Source organism: Poecile atricapillus, chromosome 2, assembly GCF_030490865.1.
Source record: "Poecile atricapillus isolate bPoeAtr1 chromosome 2, bPoeAtr1.hap1, whole genome shotgun sequence".
Lineage (NCBI taxonomy): Eukaryota > Metazoa > Chordata > Aves > Passeriformes > Paridae > Poecile > Poecile atricapillus.
The window spans coordinates 52479337-52505983 of NC_081250.1; the positions used below are offsets into that span (position 1 = coordinate 52479337).

General features: G+C 37.9%; 1 protein-coding gene across 1 annotated transcript; it reads right to left on the reverse strand.

Annotated features, from left to right (window-relative positions):
* Positions 1-279: 279 nt before the first annotated feature.
* Positions 280-26121, reverse strand: STK17A (serine/threonine kinase 17a). Its single transcript, XM_058833076.1, has 7 exons — positions 25786-26121; positions 18461-18673; positions 11218-11362; positions 5816-5942; positions 5052-5100; positions 4750-4929; positions 280-3938 (listed from the first exon to the last, which is right to left on the reverse strand). Exons 1-7 carry the CDS (start codon positions 25962-25964, stop codon positions 3605-3607), a joined length of 1227 nt encoding a protein of 408 aa, XP_058689059.1. The 5' UTR covers positions 25965-26121; the 3' UTR covers positions 280-3604.
* Positions 26122-26647: the final 526 nt, after the last annotated feature.

Sequence of the window (26647 nt, forward strand, 5' to 3'; positions counted from 1 at the left end):
CTTGTGAGCACCACCAGTGGAGAATGGGCAGTGAACTTTTATTTGCATTTGTAACCAAACAGCTCTCAGGACTCAGGGGGTAGATCACAAACTGGAGTTAACCCTTTTGTATTTAGGGACCTACACATGAAAATGTGACAAGACAAATCAAAATGCAAATTCCACTTTGGACAAAAAGAAAAAGATTATTTTGTAGAACATTTAATTTAGCAACTATAAAATCTATAAGCCTCTCCCTTAAAGAGGTGAATACAGCAACAAGAGGAGACAACACTGTGCTTTTCGTTTGGACTTTGCTGTTTATTCCAACAACTGAAAGAAGGCCTTGGACCTACTCCTCCTATTGATACAGTTCATGGCTCTTCCATGAATCACAGATAACAGCTTTGTAGGAACATCGGCCCTTCCATTCCTTCAGCATCCTGCATCTGAGCAAACAGCAGCCATGCAGCCCGTGCTACAAAGGCAGCCAGCACAAGCTCAGTCTGGAGAGTGGGGACTGGGAGAGCATTGCCCACAAGGTCCAAGGAGCTGATTCTTTCTCCACAAGCAGCCCCTTCCCCCCATGAACACAGCAGCTTTTCCCAGATGACCTGTCTACATACACACAGTACCCTGTATTCATGGAGCTGCAGAAACCGGCTGTTCCTCACAGCTCATGGTTTGTTCCCAGTCTAATTGATGTGACACTTACTTCACTCGTAACTGAGCTCAAGAACACTGACTGCAACAGCCCCTTCCTACAGCACAGGGTAAGAACACCTCGTTTGCAGCTTTACCTACACTCAGTGGAACAGAAACACCCTCAAGGCTGATAGTCCTGCAGTTAAACAATATGGAAATTTTTCCCTGTTATAGGGTGAATCTAAGATGCCTCGTTTATAACTTACACTATTAAACTTCCACAACTTTATACAAATTCTTAATGACGTTAAAAAACACTGTATAAAACCACCTTAAGGCACAAAGAGCTAAACAGAAATGCAGCCCACTGGAAATCTCAAAGCAGCCAATTCCAGAAAAGCTGGCCTTGAAGTAAGTATGCATTTCATGTATACATGTTATGCTTCACTGTCATACATTAAAAACAGTGTATATAGGACAAAATGTATACTGCTCAGCACCTACTCTTCACCATTAATACCAGTCTCAATCTGAGACATGATCTGTGGTTACAAAGAGGAAGTGAAATGGGTATACATCTCTCAAATAGTTTGCTGTAGGCAACCAGATGTTAAACATTTATGTGTGCAACATATTGTTTTGTAAGGGTAGGGTGTGAACATGCTTCAACCTCACTGCTCTGCTCAACTTAGTAAAATAAGCATGAATGTGGGGAAAAAAATGTCAAAATGGCAATGGTGGAAGATGGGAGAAATTGCAATCTTGCACAGAAGAATTCCATGAATCAATGTCCCCTCACCAAAGCAATTTGTCTTGGGCAAATGACTGGAGAGTAAAAGAAAGACACCCATGACGGTACTGTCCTGCCTAACAAGGCTGAAACAGCATTGTAGGTAGGGTCAGCTCCTGTCTGTGTCCAGAAACATCCAGATAGCACAGATATGCTGTTGGCTCCAAGATTCTCCTGCTGAGAGCCAGCAAGAGCTGTCCAGCAACTGACTCCTTTCTCCAGAGTGTGAAAGGCATCTCTGCATTACAATATAAAACACATCCAAACTCAGTTCTGAGCACCATGGGCTGTTTTCTTATATGAACACCTTTGAGGAACGAGAAGCTGCCCTACCTACATCAACACTCAATATATAATTCCATAGGGAAAGAAGCTTGATAAAACAGTTTAATTTAGGTGCAATTTCCCTGATGTGGCTTGAAGTAAAGGCAGCCCAATCTCTGGCAATGAAGTCTTATGGAAAAACACCCATTTTCCCACTGCTTTTAGTTCAGCTTTCTTCTGTACTAGTGCTTTTCCCCCACCTTTCCAGCCATGCTGATCAGATCACCCCAGTACTTCTGCTCTTATTAAGCCATTTAACTTTTGTGTGAAGGAGGAGCTGTAACATTAGCACAGAGCCCTGAACCCCTGTTCACTAAATGGAGTAAGAACATTCGATACATTTGAAATTAGAAAGTGTGTACCAACATGGAAAAAAAAAAGGAAAAATTAGCTCAAAAGTTTCTATTCACTGTTTTCTAGGAAGAAAACTTTTGTCAGAGTTTATTACAAAGGAACAGAATAAGGAAACCAAATAAATAGTTGAATAGTTAACAGTATGCAATATAATAGTACTAAACTTCCATACATAAAAATTAAACTTTGGAACAACATCAGTATGAAAGATTTCTTAGAAAACTAGGACTCAGTCCAAGATCCTCAGATCTGTACATTGCAAAAACCACTCAGTTTTGATGCCCAGTTGGTGCCAGCTTTGTCCTCTGAGGGACTGCATCCATTGAGAACTATGACCCATCCATACTGCTCCCTAATCCCACTCTGCCCAGCCACATAACATGCTGTATTTCCAAGTGTCTAAGGGAGAGTGACCAGGAAGCAGGAGGCATGAGCTGTGCTTCACTGTTTCAGAAGAAGCAGTATCTTCTTCCTCATCTGACAGCTATATTGAACAATAGCAATTTAGCCTAAGGATGTTCCTTTTTTTCCTTAAAGCAGCAGTTAGAGGAACAGAAAGAAGGTAGAAATGACTTCATGATCCCAGTAAAACCCCAGGTGGTCCTGGGGGAAGTGGAATCAAGGGGTGATTAGCTGGACAAACTGTCTAACCTAACATGGTAAAGTCAGTGGAAAGAACTTCAATAACCTCAGAGGAGCTACATCAGACTGTTGCTCTTTTTTCCTCTCATCAGCACTCTGTGGCCACACTGAGCTGGATTCTATTGGCACATCTCACCCAACACAGGAGGCGAAAGGAACAATCTCTGCTGGCTCACAAGTGACTGAAATAAGCAAATACATCACATTCAGGAGCAGGATTTTACTGCGCTCCCAAATCAGACGTAACACCAATACAGATTTCTTTACCAGTGGGGCATGTGCATCTCTGCCTAGAGAAGCTCAGCTCACTATTCAGCTGCACACCAGAGAGGTCTGGGTCTTTGACCTGATGTAAACAAAGAAATACACACAGGATGATTTTGAAATCTGTATATCAAACCAGGTGATCAAATTCTCCTCTCATACAAGTTTTAGATGAGCAGATAGTTCCACTGAAGTCAGGAGGCGTTTGAGGAAAACCCAGCATTATATATTTGCATTAAATACCAAAACATATCCTAAAATACTCCTATTGACATCTGTCACCAAAACACTTCCAGTGTCAACTTCTCAAGAACACTGGAACAATTAACAAAAACTCTGTTACCAATCAATAACAACAACAACAACAAAAGAAATAAAAATTAAAAACAAAAATAAGCTTATCCTCTTTGTTAAATTCCTGTCAGCCACTTGAAATCTTATCAGTTCCATGAAAATAAGAACTTGGCACATTTTTGTTGTATGCCATTTATAAACACTTTCTTTTATCTAGAATATTTATTGCATATCAGAAATTCACTTGTCTAGAATACTTTCGTTTAGTAGAAAAAACTGCCTTCCAGTTATAGCTATGAAGCTCCACACAGTTCAGTAAATGAATTCTCCTGGTATTTCCTGCAGTAATGGTTCCTCAAATTTAAATCGTTTGGAAATGGCTTTCTGCTCAGTTACTTTTTCTTTTTCTGACTGCCTACATTGTCCCAGTGTGTATGAAGCCACTACAATTAGTTCTTCTGTCACTATTGATTCTTCCTCTCCAGTCTTCTCAACATCTACTGATTGTTCAGAGGCAGAATCCGCATCTTTCTGGATGGCATCACTGGTCTCCCCTTCTGTACTCTTATTCCAAGCCCTGCAAGCAGGATTATCACTTTGTTCTAACCATGGATGTTGAAGACATTCTTCAGCAGTTGCCCGGTCCCTGCAGAGGAAGGAAAGTATTAAAATAAATGTGCAAATGAATACAAAATTCAGAATCTTGCTGAAGAGATCGCCAAAAATTATTCCAAGGATATGACTGTATTAAAGACAGATAGATTAAAAAAAAAACACTGACAGCTATCTTTTACCAAAAAAGACCACAGCAGTTCAAATAGATGAACTCCTAGCATTTAAAATAAAGAAATCTGTAGATCCCTAAATATGAGTTTATGCTTCCATGTTGCCAAACAACTTCTGAAATTTATACTTTTTATATATAGAAAAATTATCCAACTTTTACATTCTTCAGTTATTCCCAGAGACAAGCAGTAGGCAATTTCAATAGCTGGCATGTCCCATGAAGAACTGGTAAAGTTCCACAGAAAACACCTATTTTATTTGGGAAGCAGGAATTTCCAGTTTGCTACCCATTAAGAAAAGTGTACTAATGAAGCAGAAAAGGCAAGGTTCTCTACCAACCCATCCAAAATTAAGGACTCAAAGCTCAGTTAATTTAAAAGATTTCAGTAAAGTACCTGCAAGAAGAATGGGTGCACTGTTCACTGCTACAAGCTACAGTTCAAACAGTTTTCTGAAAGTAATTTGAGTTTTAATTATTGACACCTGGACATCATTTGGAATATACAAGCTTGGATGGAAATGGAGGAACTATCTTCTCGTATATATAGAAAGTAATAATACAATGAAATCAAAGTCCCCTTATACTTTAAAAATTAAAACACTAGCACTTGCTACACTTAAAATTAAGTCAGTCTGACATATTAGCCTATACGATTGGGTATTTTACTTACTCAGGTTTCTTAACCAGCAGAGTTTTGATGAAATCCACAGCAGACTCTGATACAAGGTCAAAGTCCTCTCCAGAGTAACTTACGTTCATTTGAGATATATTTAAGAACGTTTCTTGTTTATCATCCCCCAGGAAAGGTGATATCCCTGTCAGCATAACATATGCCAGTACTCCAATGCTCCTAAATTAAAAGTAAAAAAAAGTTTTTTAATTAGCCTTTTTTTCTTAAAAGTAAACAAACAAATCCCCAAAGAACAACCCTTTTTGGTAAAGCTGTGATGACCATTTATTTGTTACACTTACCACATATCAGTTGCTGTACTGATTGGATCATAACTCAGAATTTCAGGAGCTATTCAGGGAAAAAAAAAAAGTGAGTTTTGTCATATGCAGAAATTACATTAGAGCTAAAAAATGTGATAATGATCATGTGGTAAAATTTAAGATAAGCCATTTGAAGCATGACAGTCTTTTGAAATCAAGATACTTCTGTTCAGGTTATTTAAGTGGTTTCTATCATTCATTGTTTTTAAGTGAAAAAACACGTTTCCCTTTTATTGTCATCTTCAGAAGCCAGGCCAGTCTCCTTCCCAGTTAAGGAATCTATACAAATTTCTTGCAGACAAAACAGAAATAGCCAACATTGCATATTCCAGCACTGTAACCCATAACTATGAAGATATATCACACAACTTAAAGATATTTTCAAGTATATGTTCAAGGCCTGGAGTGGTTCGGGCTTTAAAAAAAAATAAAAATAGAAAACTTAACACTTGGCAAAATATTGTATTCAGAGACTGAGTATGTGAATTTAAACTTTTAATCCAAGTAATACTAGTTCTCACTACTGGTAAGAATTGTCTAAAGCAAGTCTTCAACATAAGCACACAATCATAGTTCATTAGACTGGCAAGACTTGCCAGTCCTACCTTTGACAGCAGTAGCATGTCCAAGCAATAACTGCATCTTGCAACACAGCAACTACACAGCCAGGCTGGCATGCTCCACATTCGCTTTTCGCTCCCCAGATGCCTGGACTAGTTATCATTCCTATAGTAACAACTTACCTACATATTCTGGAGTTCCCATGATTTCTCTTAGCTCCTCACTGCTCTTCATTATTCTGGAAAGGCCAAAATCTACTATCTTAACATCTCCCAGAGGAGACTTACTGGTTAGCAGAATATTTTGGGGCTGAAAAACAAGAGAAGGACACTTTTTGGATCACCCAAAACTAATGACAATAATGACCAAAACTATGACATCATACTGCATAATAATTTTAGACCATGATCAGCAAGAGTGTCTCTGTGATAAGTATGATATCCTGGATCATTTATGTAATCCCCTCAAGGGGATTTTGAAGAGACACGTAGGCTAAAAGGAGTGGCAGGATTTTCCATTTAGAATTGAGAATCAAATCTTTGTTAGCTTAGAACACATTGGAAATATATGCCAATAGCTGACATTTAACAATAGCATGTAAGCACCTCCACATTTGTACCTTTAGTCCTTTGTATCACCTTTTTAACTCCCCTTCCCTCCTTGAATCTTCCAATAGATGGTGTAAAATACCTCCCTTTGAAGGGTGTCCAAAAACACCCAATCATTTTAAAAACCCTGAACACACAAAACTATTTTGACTGCACCTGTTTAAAAGTCTGTTGCAACCAACCTGAATACTGTTCAAAGTACAAACAACTGTATTACAGAATACTAACTGAAGAACAGTTTAAAAAAAATATAGCAGCCTGAAAAACAGGTTTTTAAGAGCATCACCTTTGGATAAACTTGTTTGCACTGACGTCACCAGATCTTGGCTGTCTTCCTTCAAAGCACCTTTGTGGTCACTAAGAAGTTCGTTACTATTTTAAATGCTAGCTCAATTTAATAAAAATTTTTGCCACTGAAGCATATTGTTGCCAAAAAAAAAAAAGAAAGTTTGACTTTCCCTACCCCCAGAACAGTGATTATACTGGGTTTTATCATTAACTTCTCCAAATGGTAGTGCTGACAACTGACACTGCATTCATGTTTCTAATGAGCCCAAGTTACATAAAAGTGAAGGAGTCTTTATTGGGGACCTGGATCATCTTGCATCAGGGTGGTTGAATAGGGAGGACAAAAGAGTAAGAACAGCAAAGCAACCACTGATTGATAATCCAGCTGGAGTAACACCAACATCTATACTTCTTCTCTAATCACAGAGCTGCTCTGTCCTCCATCCCCAGAGTCACTCATGACAACAAGCTCTCACATTAACAGCCTTGATTTTAAATAAGGAAATAAACCTGGGCAAGAATGTTTTAAAAAACTTGGGCCAGTTCTCCTCACTGCAAGACCTGAATATGGTCAAGTTTTTTGATTCCTACAGAGTAAACTGTTATTTGAAACTAACTCCATGATGTTGTCAATTTATTTTTTGTTTGTAAACCTACATATTAAGAATAGCTCTTTTTTCATTTTCTTTACAAATTGGGATCTGGTGGCAATACAAAAGCTTTTGGAGCTGCACATTCCCACATTCTTTATAGTTCAGATTTGATATTCTTTATTTGTATTATAAAAGAAAACATCCAAAAAAGCTGACCATGCCTCCCTCATTAGCCTCTCAGATGTTATTCCCAGTGAGAAATTTAGTTATGTTGTGAAGAGTCAAATTAAAAGCATGAGAAAAGTGTTTGTTCTCTGTATTTAAATGAGGAAAATTTTTTAATGGAAAACTTTTGTGAAACCCTTCAGCCCTGTATTTTAACATTTTAATAGATAAAGCAGTTGCCAGAAGTAGTTTTTGGGGTTTTTAAAATCTTATACAAAACACTCAATTCATACTGTAGACAGGGTCTACAGTATGAATTGAGTCATAACTCTAAATCAATTCTTAATGAAATACCAGTAATTTTCTTGTTTTAAGGAATCATTATGGGATTCTTGTCAAGTGCCAGCCTAAACACCAGCATGAAACCTTGAAGCCATAACTTTGAACTCCCCATAGTTTTCAGCTCGACACCATTACTCAAACTTTAAGGAAGGGAAGATCATTTCCTCACATCTGTAATACTGTTTCTCTTTGGTTTTACTCTGCTACAATACATCTAGGTTTGCCTAATGCCAGTCAGCTCACAAAGACAGGAGGGGAGGGGGGGGGGGGGGTGGGGGGGGGGGGGGGGGCAGGGGGGGGGGCTGGAGGGGGGGGGGGGGGGGGGGGGGGGGGGGGGCTCTCCTGATGGCCATTTTAAAAAGGGTCCTTCACTTTTACCCTCAAGCATTATTGAAATTTTTGATGGAAGCCATCAAATGACAATGTTTGGAGATCTCTCCCTCTACTGCAGCAAGGTTTAAAGGTTCCATTTAGATCCTCTTATTTCTTGTATCTTCAGTTGGTTTCAAGAAGATACATAAAGACTAAGGACACACATAAAGGTCCTGTTTTTACACTAATTTCATTAATGTTCCAGGTTATCTAATTATATAATATTCAAAAAACCTCAGATCCCTAGAAGACAGGAATTATCCAAGAAATAATGGTCAGAAACAGGAAAAATGGACTAGCTGAGATACCCCAGCATTATGTCTTAAAGATACTAAATGAGGCTGATTCTAAAACAAGTGAAGGACCCCCATATCTTCCTCCTCAGCCCCCACACCTGCTTAAATTCTCTTCCATTCCCCTACTACCTTAAGGTTTTACCGAACACCAATTCAAGATTAAGTCAAACAGCAAATGGGAACTCATAGAGACTTCCCTTACTCTGCAGCTTTTAAGCACCATTAAGAGGAGATGAAAGACTCCTGACTACAATCTGTGCACACCCTGCAAATTAAATAGCATCAACACAATAATGTCAAGTGATAATTAATTTGCACTTGGTAGCATTATATTTTCTCTTTATCCAAGTCAAAACTAGGCTACATAATTGTATTTTGCTATTAAAAACAAGACACATTTCAACCATCTTTCAGTAGAACCATGCTTTTGGAAATAAATGATCAGGTGACTACCTTGCTAAGCCACATCCAAATACCCCATTTCTTTCTGCAGTGTTTAGTCTCAGGAAAAATCTTGTATCTATTCAGAGGGCAAAGAGAAACTAAAGCAAGGTGGCTGTAAGTGTTACAGATCTGGTTCTTTAGATTTATAACATAAATATTAAGCTGACAATTACATATAGACAACCACTTGGGTTTAAATTCTTCTGGGGGTATAATTTAACTTTTTTTTGAAGGTGCAACATATAGAAAATTGGATGAACTTTTACAAAGAAACTTGTAACAGACAAATGAAATGGAAATCTTTAGAGACACAAAGGTGAAACTAATAGCACAAAAAGACCCATTTTAGCAAGAATTTGTAAACTTTGCTATTGGCAAACACAATGCATAGCAACAGTAAACATACATAAGTTTTCCAAATGTCATCACAAACAAAGTACTTAGTAAAGTCCATGGTGCTTTAAGCCACAAGTTAAAGTAGCATGAGACACATGACACAACAGAAGATGAGGACTGTGGGTTAATAGATATGTGGCTGAAGCAAGCACCCAACTTTTTGAGTTCTGTCAAAAATGGGTCCTTTTTAAAAGTGTTAAAAAGCATGTGGACCAATTAATCTTTGCAAGTCATGGGTTTTAATTCTATCATTTCCATCATTTTCATTTGCCAATACTTTGAAGACTTCCATAAACCTTATTTTGCAAAAGGTAGTTTTATGTATCATGAAGGTCATCACACAGCAAGTAGGACTCCAATTAAACACACATTGCACACTGCAGTAATGTATAAACATGTTCATTAACCTCAATCACTAGACAATTTCCTCTGCTAATGTACTTCTGCGAGGCAGCAAAACAATGCTGGATTTTTCAGTGAGAGCTGCATATGCTCCATGTTAAAGCATAAGTTTTCTGACCAGTTGGAAAGTTTTTAAGTAAGCTTTTTATAAATTTATTTTCCTGACTAAATCCGTAATCAACAAGTCTACTTTTGCAAAGAAGTACCGTAGTCATATAAAACACATCACATTTCCACTTACAGATATCCAGCTGATGATGCTAAGAAACACCACAACTTTAACTACAAACATATATAAATATATACTGTCCACAAAAGACATTTAATTTTACCCACTTTGCTTAAAAGAAATTCAATGGCCAACCAATGAAACTCTGAGTATCTTGTTTAAGCACACTGGAACTTTGAGGAATTCTAACTGCTCATTTTTAATCTTTCTGAACACTTATTCTCACATCATTTGCTAAAATTGTTTTATTAATACTTTCAGTACAATTATTAATATTCTGTGTGTATGACTCTATCAGAATTTTAAAGAATTCTACATAAAATTTGAATAAACATTTGGAAAACCAGGCTGGTGACCTGTTTGTGTACAAATATGACTCATTTACTTTAGCTGATGAATGGTTCATGATGTGCTAAGTTATATATCAAGCACATACAGCTTGATACTGGAATCTACTGGTAAGCTTATAATAGTGCCAAAATGCAGCTAAGCATAAGTAAGGATCTCAGCAACAGAACAAACATGCAGCAGCTTACAATATACTTGGTAAATATGAGATTAGGACATGTAAATATAATTTAAAAAAATGTATTGCAAGTTACTTTTTATATTGCCTTGCTTAGTAATAAACTAGTTCAACCTCATAATGAGATACAGTTGCATCTTCCATATGAGTGCATGGATAGAAGCTAAATAAAATTAACTGGAGCTTGCTGCCCATAGGAGAAGATAGTTCTCTGGTCCCCTGTTACAACTCCCTTTTTGACCATAAGATTTCATGGGATGGCAACTGTACTTTTCACTTGATTTGGGTCAAAACTATTTTTCAATAAGAAAAAATACTTGTTTCAGTAAATAATGATAATTTGTATACCAATAGTGTGTCAGCCAACTCTGTCAGCAAATGACACACATTTAAATTAGGTTTAACAGTAACTGGGAAAAAAAGAGGAAGAAAATGCTGGTCTCTTCATAAATGTACTTCACACATTAATTTACTAGTCCTGTTTGAATATTTCCTTCTGAAACGTTATACTTTATTCCAGCAGTGTCACTACCACCCTTCTTCTTCATTAAAACTCAAGTCAATACAAAAATCAAACCTGGTTTTCAATGGCCATATAATACCCACACATTTTTACTGCAATGTAGAAATGAGTCAGGTCTTACCCAAAGCACTTCTCTGCAGTTTAAGGTACAAGGCAAATTGACTTTTGAATTGATTACATTTCAGTTAATCAAATTAAGTTTATATTTAATATAATCATAGAAACTCCCCAAAAGGCTTGCAGATCTGGTGGCTACTCTATCCCAAAAGTTTAATTTTATCATTCAAGGTATAATTAGGTAAAATCGTGCTAATTGCAAATTGACATTAGTGTGATATATTACCAGCAAGAAAGTCAACAGATGAGAAAGCAATTAAGAAAAATACAGCAGCAATCCTACCTTTAAGTCAAGATGAACAACATTGTTCCTGTGCAAGAATGAAACTCCTTCTAATATCTGCTTCATAAGTCGCTTAACATCTTTTTCTTTGAAGGCCTCCTCTCTTTCAGCCACACACTGGTCAAAGATTTCACCTCCAGCAGCACTGTGGAACAGCAGGAGTACTGTTAGTTCAGAGACTAAGTTACAGCACCCATTTGACCCTATTCACACTTTTATTTTTTGTATAGGCAATATCAGCAGGAGGTATAATCCAATTGTGGTATTTTCAGTTATTAGACATTTGGCAAGGTTTACAGCCTTGGAAGTGTTTTCTGCAGTATGGTAGCTTTGGAAAGAGGCAAAGATTTTAGTCATTTGGGTTAGAGAATATAAATAATACAGAAATTTTGGTGATTACTTTTGAAACACTACTGACTTTGATTGCAGATGAATGCCACAATTGTTTGAGGACAGCGTTTTCATAAAAGATGTGCCTTTTGCTCTTCCTATGAAACTACATGGAAATTTGGCCAAGGCAAATCTTTGCAAACATAGAGCAAAGCAGTGCCATCTCCCATCCTCCTCAAAACACTTTGCACATACTCAAAAGAATAAATGTAAAGTCTGCAACTGAATTGTTTATGAAGTCTCTGGTATACAGGGATGCATTAAGTTTCTAAACTTTCATATAAAAATAGCTCCAAAAATTTTAGCTCTCAGCTTGCATCCTCTTTTGTTTATATGTGTTTAAACAAATAACAGAATAACAAAAAATATAAAAATAACTAGATATGAATGAATGTTTTTAAAGTACTCTGAAGCTACATGCAGTACTAGCTCTGTATAGCAATGGCTCTAGAGAACTAAAACTGTTTTACAATATAACCCTGTATTATCAGAAGTAAAATAAACTGAACAGAGGCTCCATCTTAAAACAAGAACGGGCATAAGAATGTTAGAATGGGGGGCCACTTTGCATATGGCTTGTTGAACTCCTTCTATGAAATCAGCACACACACACCCTTTGTTCTGCATGCAATTCTATAATCACCCCTTAGGGAAAGGTGGCGAAACCCTCAAGGGCAGAATCCTCTCCAGTTACACCAAACCGTGACATGCAAAAATGACTTTGCACAAGAATTAATCTTTACTGATGCCAACGCATCTACTCTGCCTCTGCTTCATTTTTTCCAATGAATTGTACTGCCTAGGCTATCCTGAAGACAGCCAGGTACGTTCAACATGAATATAACAGCAAATGAGAGTTCTACAAAAATGATGCATTTCAATTGTGTACCCCCAGAAAAAGAACACTAAAATATACTCAAATTTTCATTTTGCTTATGCTAACTTTGCTGCTACAGTTCTAGTACTTTCAAAATCCTCATGGTTTAAAAAAAAAAAGTTTTCTGGGGTCCAAGGTATTCTCACTGCTATTATTTTAAAATTTCCACACAAATGGTCTTACAAAATTAAATTAAAAGAAAGTTAAAGCTTAACCTTTTCTAAAGAGTTTTACACTTCTGTCCTATATGCTGGCTAACTGGTACAGCAATGCAATTTGATTTATTAAACTAAGATTTTCTTTCAAAAAAACCCTCTATTAAATAATTATTTTTCTGCATTATATATCAAAGATAATAGAGCTCAAGAATAAGTTTTTCAAAGGAATATTAATACTATAATTAGTTTTGAAAAATTTCATGTGCCTGACACTATCACATCTTTCTTCAGTCCATTTTTATTTTATTCATGGAAATAGTAATATTTCAGCTTTGAATAGGATTCAAATATTAATGACGTTTTTAAAATGAAGATCAGCTAGTGTATTATAATATCCTAAACCAAATTCCTTGAAAAAGGAACATCAGTTGGATTTTCCAGATAAGAATATAAAAAGATCTACTGCAACCCATAAATTAAACTTTCTGCCATAAGAATGCCATAATATGTTACTTGAAGAGTGATTTAATTCCTTGTAGTAGTGAATTATAATGCATATACAGTGATAAGATCTACTACAAAAATTACTAACAAGCTATGTTTTATAGCAATAACTCTGAGATTTTGCTGGTAAAGCTCTGCCACTTCAAATAAGGAAAAAATACTTCTGCTATTTCATTCAGTGAAACTGGATTTATACCCAAAACACAGGATCACACTTTACATTTAATAGACCAGCTGGAAAAATAGTGGAAGTTGAGGGTGGGGGGCCTTATAAAGCCCTGATTGCTTTATGTCTATTTGGTAGGCATCTGTTACAATTTGTTTATTAGTGTAACTTAATTAAAACGGAGGTAAATACCAATGCTAAAATGTAGGCTACCTAGAATTTTAATATGACACTTAAAGAACTCTGAATTATAGGTGTTAAAAGGCAATAAAAGCTGAAGTAATGTCCCATCAGTGAAATCAAGTGCTACCAATGTGAGCGTAGAAAACCCTTGCTCCAGAAACTTTATTTTAAAAAAAAAAATATTTAAGTCCCTCCCTGTACTTCTGAAGATGCCAGGGCTCATCAGCATTTTTAAGAGTGAGACATGCAAATACAGCCCTCACACATGCACACCCACTTCATAACTTACGAGACACTGCCATTCTCAGCTACCAGAGACACTTGGCTTTACAAAATAGTTTCACATGGGAAGGCGACTTCACATGCAATGTTTTGGTTTTTGATCTGAACTTTGCTATTTAGGATGCTGATGGAACAGCTCCTTCTGGACAATTCATTCTGTCCAAAAAATACCACATTCAAACAAGTAACCAGTAACCCTTTACAAGAACACATGGAAATTTGATACTGCAAGACTGTTTTGTGTATTGTTGCTGTGGAGTGAACTTAATGGATTCCCTTAAGCAAAACAGTCAGGCAGCTGTGAGCCAAGCCAGTCACAAGTGGTTGGAAGCACAATGTCAAAATGAACTCCCAAAAAGATCCTCCTGCACACCTATTCCAAGTTTTGCCAAGGTCCTTAACAATACTTTCACTGTCAGCTATTTTGTATTCCCGAGCTAGATTTCAGGGGAAAAAAAATCTAACAATAGAAGGGCTCAAAATACTTGCTAGCAAAGTATCATGGACTGTCACTGTTATGATTTCTGTATATATGTAGACCAGGAGTTTCTCTGGCATTAATAATATTTACCCATTTTTAATTAAACTTTAATTTTTCTAACTGCCATTATGAAATAACTTAGCAAATGACTGGGCCAGTCAGAAAATGTTCTTAGGGGACAAAAGCAAAGAATTATCCTTAGGACAATAAAGTTTTTAGGAAAACAGGCCATCTTAATTTGAAAAAAAAAAAAAAAAAAAAAGTTGATAAGGACATATTGAATGGCAAAACATTTTGAAATCCAGTGTTACTTAGAATGCATTATTTCTCTAGTACACCCTTCCTTAGCTAAGTTTATGAAAAAAATGTGAGACAAAAGAAGGCTTTCCACACTTGAAAGCTATGGTAACCATAATTCTTTAGCTATTTTAATTTACTTATTAAAGTACTGTTGTGCCATTAATTTATCTCATTTCAAGTGAAATCCAACTCCTCTTCATCAATGAAAAGCATGCTAACACTTCATTACTACTTAGCAGCATAAATGAGCTAAAAGCCATTTGAAAGTCTAGAGAACTAATCTTTGTTACAATTATGTTGACTTTAGATTAAATGGAGACTACTTTATCTTCCTTGAAATATACCTTAACAATGAACTGTATGAAATTCAGCATCAAACTTCTTTCAAGTGCACTTATGAGACACTAACACAGTAATTTAACTTATCATTAGAAAAAGATTGAACAAACCTATTTCAGGTCACCTGAAGAAATGAAGCATTCCCCCAGCTTTAATGGATCAGGCATTAAGTTAGTGTTCTGAAGGATGCAAATCACTGGAGTACAGACATGTAGACCAATTCCTAAAATACACTTGATTTCAATGCTGAGTTATATACAGTCTGCAATGGGCAAAAATTTACTTCCTGAATATTCAACTCTGTCAAAAGTCTTTCTTGAAAGGGTTATCTCTGCAAGGTGATGGAAAGTCATGTACTTTCTGTACATGGAACTTACAGTACAAGCTGCTCACACCACAGTGGTTGTAACACTACCAGCAAAGGTTCATGCTCACTGCTGCTGACAGCCATACCTCTTTCCTTGGCTAGGACTTCCATTGGATAGTAAGTGCTCTTACTGGTAATGTTTCCACTGTAAGGCAATGTAATGTACCAATGTCCCCAAAGCCTGAGAAAACTGTAAATCCGTATCTGATAAGAGGTCATGGGAAGAGAAGCATCCAAATACATAAAATTGTAGATAGTGGTCTTAAAAGTTCTCAGTTTTCAGACAAATGGGTTTTTTTGCCTTCACCTTTCCAAACAGGCAGCCCAAAAACTGAAACACAAAGAAAGGTAACTAAGACCATTCAAGAAGTTTTTCCCTAAATTTTTTTTAGACCTCCAGTCTTGATTTGAGACTGCTATCTAGAACAACTCTGCTTGCTACTCAAATAGACAAGATGCAAACATTGGAGCAGCAGTTATTTGTGATTACAGGTCTGCTTCAAGTTCTGTCTGTTGAATCCCATGCCAAATGGATCACTTCCTGCCAGCAGACTCTTGTTTTAACCAGTTACACCTCCAGTAAGTTGGACAATAAATCATGTCCAAGGCTATATAAGTCCATTAATATTAATGGACATATAAGTCCATCACATTATCCTGGTCCACATAACTACAGGTGAAAAAACACTTCATCCAGTGTATTAAATAAATACTGTGTCTTCAAGATAATAAAGACAACAACTTCTTTTTAAAGCAAACATAACAAAAGTTTACTGTACTTACACAAGGCTCTGGCTCAGTTCAGAGGCTCTTCATAACAAAATATTAATGATGAAGATTTTTGAAGCTCCACTTACAGGTTTCTATACATTTGACCCACTAATTACCCACTAGTATCATCTATCCCTTCCATAGATGTGTAAAAACATGGTGATGAACATTTATGAAAAAGACTGGTTCTTAAGCATCAAATGCTCTACTGATCTTTCTTTCAAAAGAAATTGGAAGATAACAGATAGGTTGCATACATGTATCGATCCAAAAAGTTACCAAATTTGCTTTTTTCTTTTAATACCTGATATATCAAGTTTCCCAGATTGTACTTCTATCTTCTTCAGCAAAATTCCAGGTTCTTTTCATTCAATTTTCAGTGAAATACAAAACATAACTGACCCACAGATTAATTTCAGGCTTTTTGTTACCCCTTCAGACTTACTTACCCCTTCAACTCTGACTTAAATACCCTGACTGAGGTCTTGATTAAGGACAACAAACCAAAGTCAGAGACTGTTGAGGGTGGATGCAGACAGCCCCAGTTTGCTGTGCTACAGCTGAAGCCAACGCTGTAATGCCTCCTTGCTTCCCACTGTTCAACACTTAATATTAACATGGCCAATTTTAAGTTTGTTTTCTGACAAAAACTGATAATGCTTGCAAGACAACCCTCCACGTAACATTAATATTTCTCTTCCTGAAAGCAAAACATTTCCTGAAGGCAAAACCCTCAGTGCTTATGACAGATTCTACATCAAGACAAGAAACTTTAAAATCTTAGCAGATGAAGTTAGTGGCCGAAATCAAGTATTTGTTTTACTTCTTCAAGAGATAAAGATCTGCCACAAAGACCATCAAGCTTAATAGAAACTGAAATGCCCTAGAGAAGCTTGCAGTCTAGGTATGTTCTTTAATCCTCCGCATACAGAATGTCAGAAATTCACTAACATTCATACCTGTTTTGTTGCAACATGTCTTTGGAACATGTTGACATTAAAGAAGCATCCAGACATACTTGCTGAAGTCAGGGAAAGACTGTCTTTGAAATTTACAACTCCAGCACACAGCTATTTATCTGAAAAGAGGTATGGCTGTTTGATGCATATAAACCCAATAATTTTCCTAATTACTTAACAACCTAGTTAATACTTCAGATTAAAAGTTTTGCAACTGTAAGAAAACTGAGTTCTAAAAGAAAACTAGGGATTTTGCATTGAAATTATCACAAAACTCATTGCTCATTTAGAATCCACTGCTCATATTAAATCCTATAGGATCTAGAAAATGAAACTGTATTTGAGTTTCAATTTCTGCTAGTGTTTAAAGCAGGTATTTATGAGTCTTCGGCAGCGGCAGTTAAAACCCCAGAAGCCCTGTCACACCTATGTATTATAAAAGATACTTCTATCTTTTTACATATTTCACATATTATGACTTCATTAAGGGCACAATGAAGTTTAAAAAATGTATTCGAGAAGGAATTTTGCCTTAGGAGACATGGTCTCATTCCATTTCACTGAGCTTTGAAGATACAGTTTCTTTTGACTTCTAAACAAGATGCAATTGGGGTGCAAGATTTCTCAACATTTATTTTTGCTATCAAGTAAGAGAAGAGCTGCACAAAATAGATGTATCTTAACAGACAAGTCACTTCTGAACTATTGAGCCTCACTCTTCCTCTCCTAATTTAAAATCCATAGAGCTTAACAAGAATGTAGAGCTAAGTAGCAACAAGTATTTGGGTGAATCTTGGAAGCTAGCTAGATGCCTTACTATCTAAAGCCATTGGCATATGAGATGAACAGTCACAACAGCTGCAGGAATACCCATCTGGACAAACTCAAGTGGAGAAAACCACACAGACAAATGTAGAGTCAAGCATTCTTTGAAAGAAACCATTCTAAGTCACAATCCACCCCCTTTCCTTCCCCAAAAAGATACTCTTTAAGCAATTGTGTAGGGTTTTAATAGTTTTTTTGTAGCAATGATGTTGCTTTCAATACCGTTTTTTATAACTGGTAAAAAAAGCCACAGCAGATTTCATCCCATCTTTGCCAATGTCAATGGAATAAACTTTAGTTCTTGAACAGATACTCACTGCTTCTCTCCTCTTCCTCTTTTACATGAAGGGACTGTACAGAGTTCATATTTCATTAAAGATGCTTTAACTGCATAAATTATAGTTCAGCTTTGAAAGATACTACATAATTAGAGAAATCTGTTATAATCTGAAGTAGTTATGAGACTGCACATAACTTCTTGTAATCATAATTTTCTTAGTAATTCTTCTTGAAGTTAAGCAAGGGTAACAGGCAACCAATGAAAATTTTTACATTGTTCACACTGATACACAGTATTTTCACATTATTATTTTTAAGCGAATACTGCAGAAAGTTGTTCAGGAATTATTACTAATACTTACTATTCCAGGACTAAAATCATCTCTGTTGCAGTTTCATAAACTTCATGCAAGTTAATGACCCAAAGGTTGCATTGTGCCAGCTCAAGGACTGCAATTTCGTGGATTATTTCCATCCGACAGTCTTGGCCCTTTCTTCTTTTTCTCATGAATTTTGCTGCAAACTCTCTTTCAGTGTCTTTCTGGATACACTTCTTCACCACTGCAAATTTTCCCCTGAAATTAAATAAGAATTTAGTTTTACATGCCTTAGTGACAGCCTTAACACTGAATTTTTAAATTAATGCTTTGGGAAACTTGAACCAAATCATTACTAATGGGTGCATTTAAGATGCAATCTGAATTTAGAAAGATGCCTTGCTGAGTGATGATCCCCAGCCCAGAATATAAATAATCTCCATGAAACATAAGGAAATAAAAAAAACCCAAATCAATTCAAACAATGTATTGTATTTCAAAAATACAGAATAAACAAGCTGTGCTAGTTCCCAAGATTACATTAACCTCAAAACTTTAATTAAAACACCTGGCAAAATCAAAATGCAAAAATGAACAATTTATGCTTTCTCTCACTACCTCACAGTAACCCAGTTATTGTTTTCTGAAGTATCCCACCATATCCAAGGCAACAGCACTCTCATTGAATCCTGCTCCATTTGCCATGCAATATCCATACTCTGCATTTTTCAAGATGGCACTTTGTATTTTCACCATGGCATGTTGCAAGTGATAACAGCCTGAGTTTTTTGATTAACAGGACCAACATCAAGCTCTGCAACGCAATTTTTGCAGCAATGCCAAGGTGAATAGGAGCACGGAGAGCAGAGAGCTGAGCACTGTGCTTAGCCCACATTAATGAGCGTCACCTCGGCAGAGCACACACCTGATGATGCACCAGGCCAGCTCAAACCACACTGCAGTGCTTGTGTCACACCACTTCCCCCACAGCACTCTGGCACAAGTGGCTGCTCTAAACTTCCCTGCAAGAGTACCACACCACCTGCTCCGCTCAGTTCCATTCACACACTGCTGATTTTTAGACTGAAAAGGTATTTTAATTAATACCTCTCACTAATGCAATGATGAATTCTCACACTTTGAAGTATAGTAATCTTACTTTGTTCTTACCATACAGGTATAATGATCATCAAAACTACCTTTTTTTATTTATATGTAAACATTTTTTTATAAAGCTGCAGGAATAGCTTTGAGATCTTTATTTTGGTTCTTTACTTTCTGTAGGGTTGCTGAAACCAAAATAATAGTCCTCATCTATTTTAGAATACAATTACTATGGGTTTTGCCTCTCCCATCTCCAAATTGAAGTTCACAGAATTAACTACTTCAGCTCATGTCAAAGTTTTCACTCTCCCAGCCTACTGGCAGAAGACTGCTATCCATGAAATATAACGGCTAAACAAAGTTGTGGTTGGCTTGCTTTTAATAAGCATTTGTTTCAAAATCACACAGTCTAAATGAATCGAGTCAAATAAGTACCCACAAAGTGGGTATTTGCTAGGCAATCTCAATAAAATAATTGGACTTGTAACCACTGATACAGCCACAGTTATTCCTCTAGGAATAATATTTTGCATAAGCACATTATCTACAGCACAACAGGTATTAAGAGTAGATGGCAGCACAGTCCAGATGTCTGGTGAAGGTAGACAAACAGTAAGAATATGCTTTCAATGTCTTGAATCTAAGTTTTTGGGAAAATATTCTTAATTACTAATACATACATGAAGACGAAACTATTGAGGTTTGTAAATGCATGAAGCTAATTTGGTAACACAAAATTTATGTACAACAGAAAGCTATGCATTTATCAAAAGTGTTAAGACACTTGTTCAAGTTCTTAGCACCAAAAAAAATCTGAAGAGAAAAAATCATCTGGTATGTTGTCAGAAAACAACATATAAAAATAAATTGAGAAGCCCCTTTAACAGCAAATTATAATACCTGATAGATACTAAGCCTTACAGCAATAAATCTAGGTCCCTGCCTGGGTTCAGCCTTCTCTGTTTTCCTTATATAGGCTCTGAATGCACTGTGTACTTCCTCTTGAATGTTGCCTTAGTGCAATCAAAAGCGTTTAATTCTAGCATCAGGAAGGACCTAGAGAAAGTGGCTTAGAAAAGTTTGAAATCTCAATAATACAGCTTTCAAGTACTGTGCTGTTTTGAACTACGTACAAAATCTATCTGGAAACAAGTTAATTAGCCTAATGAGTACCGATGTTGCCGATTCACCGTGCATTAGTCACTATGGAAATAAAACAGTATTCATGGAGCAGCAAGAAAAGGCAAGAGCCACCACTGTGTGTGGCCACGTATGTCCTGTTTAGCTGAGCTGGCCAGAGGCCTGACAGGTGACGTCATTCAAAGGACAGGTTACACGGGAGTTCAGCCGGCTGACAAACACTAATTCTAAATTGTTTCAGACCAAGAATCCTGCCCAGATTCCTTATGGTTATGCCTATAATTAGAGCTATTATAACTACTGCCTGTTAGAACTCATCTTTTCTGAACACGATCCCCAAAAAGATCAAACTTGACAAACCTGATGTTTATAAACCAGTAGAACTAATCACTGTGCAGTGATGTAGATTCATGTCTGAGAAAATTTCAGAGCTAAGATCCAAATATAGCATCCACTATATGGTTAGACCAACAGATAAATTGTAAAGAATTCCTTTTTGATTGGGACAGAATAGTAGATAAGACAGATATAAACAAGAATTCTTATGAAGCATACATTCCATACACTTAATCTTTGCTTTTCTTGAAATCCTGCTTTTCAGAACTTACTATAAAAAAATTATATAAAATATCACATCATTACTACTTCAGTGTATTGAGAAGAGCTAGCAGTGAGAACAGTGCATGGAAGGAAGAATAATTTTGAGATGAAAATCATAATGCACATTTGTCAAGCTGAAAACAGACTAGCAGGCATCCAATCATAAATAAAAATGCTTTGGAGGGAGACAAGAATAGGAAACTCTAAGTAGTTCTCAGTCCTCACAAGAGTCTCATTCAAGAATTATGATTTAAGATAAATCTTATCTGATTACAAAGAAGCTCAATGTCACCTTTTCAGATTGCCAACAGAATTTGCATTGTTTCATTAGGCAGACATTATAGCTCAAAGGAAAATTGTCAAATGACAAATCAAATGTCAAATCAGATAAGCAAGAATATTTATGTCACACCAATTAATTTTTGTTGTCCTAGGTTCAGAACAACAGAGAACTAACCGTACTAATTTATTTACAATATACAAAAATAACTAAGCTTAACTAAATATTTAAAAATAACTAACTTTATTTTTAAAGTGACTTATAAAACACTGTCACTATAACAAATGAAGGAATAACTTCTTCCTGTGAAGATACTTAGTTTTTATAAAGTTCAGGGAAAAAAAATCAAATTCTGAGATCCACGATACTACGTGCAGTTTATTTGATAATAATTTTGGATATGAGTAACCCATATCAAACATTTCTTCTGAAGTGTGGGTTTTTTCCCCCTGACAATTTTGGATTTCCAAACAGCAAAGTGCATGGATTCTATTTCTAGTGCTCAGGAATAAATTACTCACATAAATTTATTCTCAAATGGCGAAACCAACTATTTGCAACTCTTCCAATTTTCACCTCTTTTCCACTTTTGCTTTATTCCACAGCTATTTCATCCCAGATGTGCTACTGCAGAGAGCAGCTGAGGACAGTTGTGTCATGGCACAAATTGGTACAAGTGTCATGTAGTGCTAAGACACACATTACTGAAAGCTACCTGAGAAATATAAGTTCATGCCACAGTTTTTCTTTTGGGAAATAAAAAAAAAAAAAAAACAACATGCATTATCTGCACATGAAACTACAGCCACATGACTAGTCAGGAACAAAGAAAATTTCACACTCCTTTGATGATTACAATATTTCTTATTCTTACTTTTGGGTGGAGAATGAGCTTGTATGCTTTAACAAAAAACTGGGAATAAGGAGAAACAACTGAATTGCACTGGACACATTGACATACGTGCACACATTTTGCTAGAAGATAATTTTATTGTGGATCAATCATTTAAGGTGACTTCTACCTTCCAAAAGAAGACAGACCAGTCAACTTATACCATCCTCAAGCCCACCTTTAGAATCAAGAGTATTATTTTCTGTACCCAAATGAATTCCAGTATGTGCATAGATTGTTTCACATTGTTAACCCCAACATACATAAAAAAGGAGTGCAACAGTCCATCAACAAGCTGAAGAATTAATATCATAGGAATACTTTGTTTACAATTAGAAGGTTTTTTCTCAAAGAAATGAGCCAAGAAACTAAATATAATTACAGCAGACTCCTTAAGGAAGCTCTTGGTAGTAAAAAATGTATTGTTCCCCTTTTTACAGCACAATTATGGCTCAAGCACAAATGGTAAGGGGAAGAGTTAAGCAATTGGTGCCGTGTCCTCTGCAAAGGTTATACTTCTTCAAACTAACCTAACTCAAGCTAACACTGTCTGAAAACATTTGAATCTCAGTGAGGTAATGAGAAGTGGCATCCTTAAAACAATCATCAGAGGTAAGTTTGATTTCAAACCTCACGCAAGTGCAGTATGTGAGAATATTGTGATTTTGAGGACAGTAAAATTATTAAGGCTGTGATACTGGACCAAAATGTTATATATTAAATAATTCCATTTAAAAACTTTTATTTCCATGTCATCCTAAGGAACTTGCAATAATTTCCTTTCCCAAGTGGCCATTATAATGAATTTTTTTACATTTTTCCCAAGTGAACCTGGCTTTCCCAACAGCTGTATTTCAACAGACTTGAAAATGCTGGTTCAGCTTCTGAACAAGGCAGCACCTTCTGAAGCACATAAGCTCTACATTCTGAAATCAGTTTTTTCTCTGGTGAGCAGAACTAATGAAGCCTGATTTCCCACGGGTTTGCACCCAAGTCCCTCTGGTGACACTGTGATCAAGTTCCTCCTAGGTTTGTGCATGCCTTTCAGGACTGCTTCCCCCAGGATTTTTGCTCCATAATGTGCCACCTGGGGCCAGAGCACCCGTGCCTCTCCTCCCTGCATTACCAGAACTACATTGGCTTAACATTTTGCCATGTTCCACTTTCTTCCCACATCCTCCAAATGCAGGGGACCAGAGAACACAGGCTCCAAGTGCCCTGGGAAGTTCAACATACATGTGTTGACTGACAGAATGGGAGGCCAAAGACCACACAAACCTGCTAAGCTCATGCAGCAGCCCTGATCTCAGCAAAGGTGATCAACCTACTTGCTTCTTTCTCCACGTGCTCAGTTTTAAACCCAATACATATGAACGCTGGTACTCTCAAATCTACCTAAAGTTCAGCTTTTAGACTGTTTCTCTAATTCTGGGAAATGGGATGGACAAATACAGAGTGTATAAACTTTTTTCTACCAAATCTTAATGCCAAGATAGATTATGTTGTGTGCACAAGGACTGCTTTTCATCCGAGACAAAAACCTGCCATACTTGGGTGCTAATTTGTTCTTCATAAAGATAAACTCTACCCATAAAGAGAGAATTACACAATTTATGAACATATAAAAGTGAAACAATTTGTGTTTATAAATTATCAATAAAATTACAGTTATAAGTTGCAGAGAGACTTTCCACCTACGTTTTGTAGCAGAGTTGGCAAAAAACAGTCTATTGGGAGCATTTGAGCTGAAGTATCTGCTTTTTAAAAAAATAAATTTAAAACTGTTGAATAAAAAATCAAGCACATGCATTCAAATGCAGAGATTTCTAAATTCTAAAAGACAAGATAGTGAAAACACTTGTGAAGTTGAGGAGAGATGGTCTGAACCAAAAATATGTGCAACTGTTGCTCAAAACCAAGCAAGCACTTAGAACCACCACTTAACTCATTTTAACAGGTGCAAAATCACAGCCTTCATGTGAAGGTCATCTTTAAAATATTCAAAAAATATTCCACACAAAAATCCATGCTGCAATTTACTTGTTTAAACTGCAGGCTAAGATTTTCAGCCATACTTAATTCTTGTTTGTAGAGTAAAGCAAATCATCTCAGTTGTACTTTTTTGTTCCAGAAGGAACCTTCATCTATTCCATGCTCTGATTAGGCCAATGACTATCACCCAGCTCTGAGGGAAATGCTTATTCCATGGAAGAATTGCAGAATATTTTCTGAAGTCATCTGAACTTACAATACAAAAAAAACCCAAACAAACCAAAACAGCAGTGATACCAGGACATTCTTTGCTACACTGCTCCTATGCCTTTCAGGCTGTTTATTAGAATTTAGGCTGGTTTGCATTTAGTTATCTTCAGTTTCCAGGCCTTGGACATTGTGGTCACAACAATCTGCAAAGGGCTTTCTCGTTCCATGGGATGTTTCTCCCACCTGCTTACCATGTGAATGCTTTAGACCACTATGTTTAAACAGGTATTATTCTACTGATACATCAGAATTACTAAGTGAGCATTAACCTAACACCTAGGCAACCTAAATACTTGTTAGAGGTACTTAGAGCAGCTACATTTGCCTTGAAACTCCTCCTTACTTCCACAGGGCTTGGTTTTGCTGCTGTATAAACTGAGTTACACAGCGAGCATAACTTGCAATAGAACACGCATTGAGAAGGATATCTTTCCATATATCCAGTCGCATTCCATCTAATCTTTTTTATCGGAACACTCTTTGGAGGAAGCACACATAATTCTAAGAATACTATCATTCTTTTAATAAGAAGAGACAGAATTTCAGACAAAAATATTGGTTAAGTGGTGCTGAAATACCACATATGTAGTTCCCAAGATGCAAAAACGTCTCAATGAGACTTTTTGACCTAAACCTTGCTTTCTATCAGCCAGGTGTTGAAATTCTACAAGAACTGAACTTTACATGTGGAATCACTTCCAAACCAATCACTTCCAAACCCAAGATTTTAACCAGCTTTAACTCCTTATAAAGTTCCACCATTAGATTACTCCTACTCCACACGGGCTCCCAGGGAACCACAGCATCTTCCAAGCCAAATCCGCGAGGCTGGGGAGCCGAGGATGACTTCTCAGCAGCAGGAGGGACAGACAGCTGCGAGGTACAGCTGCCTCCCAGCAGCCTCTTCCAGCCGAGCCAACGCCAGGGGCGCGCCCTCGGAGCCGACCCAGCGCGGGCAGAGCTCCCCGCCGGACGCCGCTGGATGCCCCCGCACACGGCTCTGCCCTGCCGGGAACCCCCGAGGGTGGGGCGCCACAGCCCCCCGGCCCCGCTCCTTCCCCCGCCGCCCGGGACAGCGGAGACAGCGCTCACCTGCCGAGCTCCCGGCCAGGGCTGAGGCTGTAGCGCTCCTGGAAGGGCTCCGTGCGGATGGGCGTACGGATCTCCGCCAGGAGCCCACCCCGCCGCCGGGATCGCCCGGCCGCGGGCTGAGGTGGCGGCGGCCGGTCACCGCGGGAGCGACCGGGCGGCGGCTTCTCGTCGGGGCTCATGGCGCGGGGCTTCTCCCTCGGCTGAGGGACGCCTTTTCCTTCTCCTCTTGTCTTCCCGTCTGGCTCCCGGTGTCCGTGTCCGCCGCGGCCCGCGCTCCCTCCGGGCGCTGCCGCTGCCGCGGGCTCGCGGAGGCTGCGGGCAGCACGCGCCGGCCGGGGGGGGCGGGGCGCAGCCGCGCGGCCCCGCCCCTCGCGCGCCTCACCTTGGCGGGCGGGCCTGAGGGAGGGACGGCGGGGCAGCGCCACCTGGCGGCGGCCGCGGGGAGCGGCGGGTCAATGTCGCCGCTCGGTTCCAGCGAGGTTTAAATAAACCCCGTAAAGCCGAGGTTGTGTCTGAGGAGAGACCGGCTTGCCTCTCTTCGTAACTTGGATATCTTCGTGTCACTGCAGCTGGAGGATCGTCCCCCTCTATTCGGCCACATCTGGAACAGTATGTCCAGTTCTGGGCTCCTCAGGACAAGAGAGATGAGGAGCTACCGAAGAGGGTCCTGTGACAAAGATGGTCGGGGTCGGGAATATCTCTCTTACGAAGAGAGGCTTCAGGAGCTGGGCCTATTTAATCTAGAGAGGAGAAGCCAGAGAGCAAATCTAATCAGTACATACAAATATGAACAGAGGTGGGTGTCAAGAGGATGGTGCCGGACTCTTTTCAGTGGTCCCCAGTGACAAGATAAAGAGCAAAC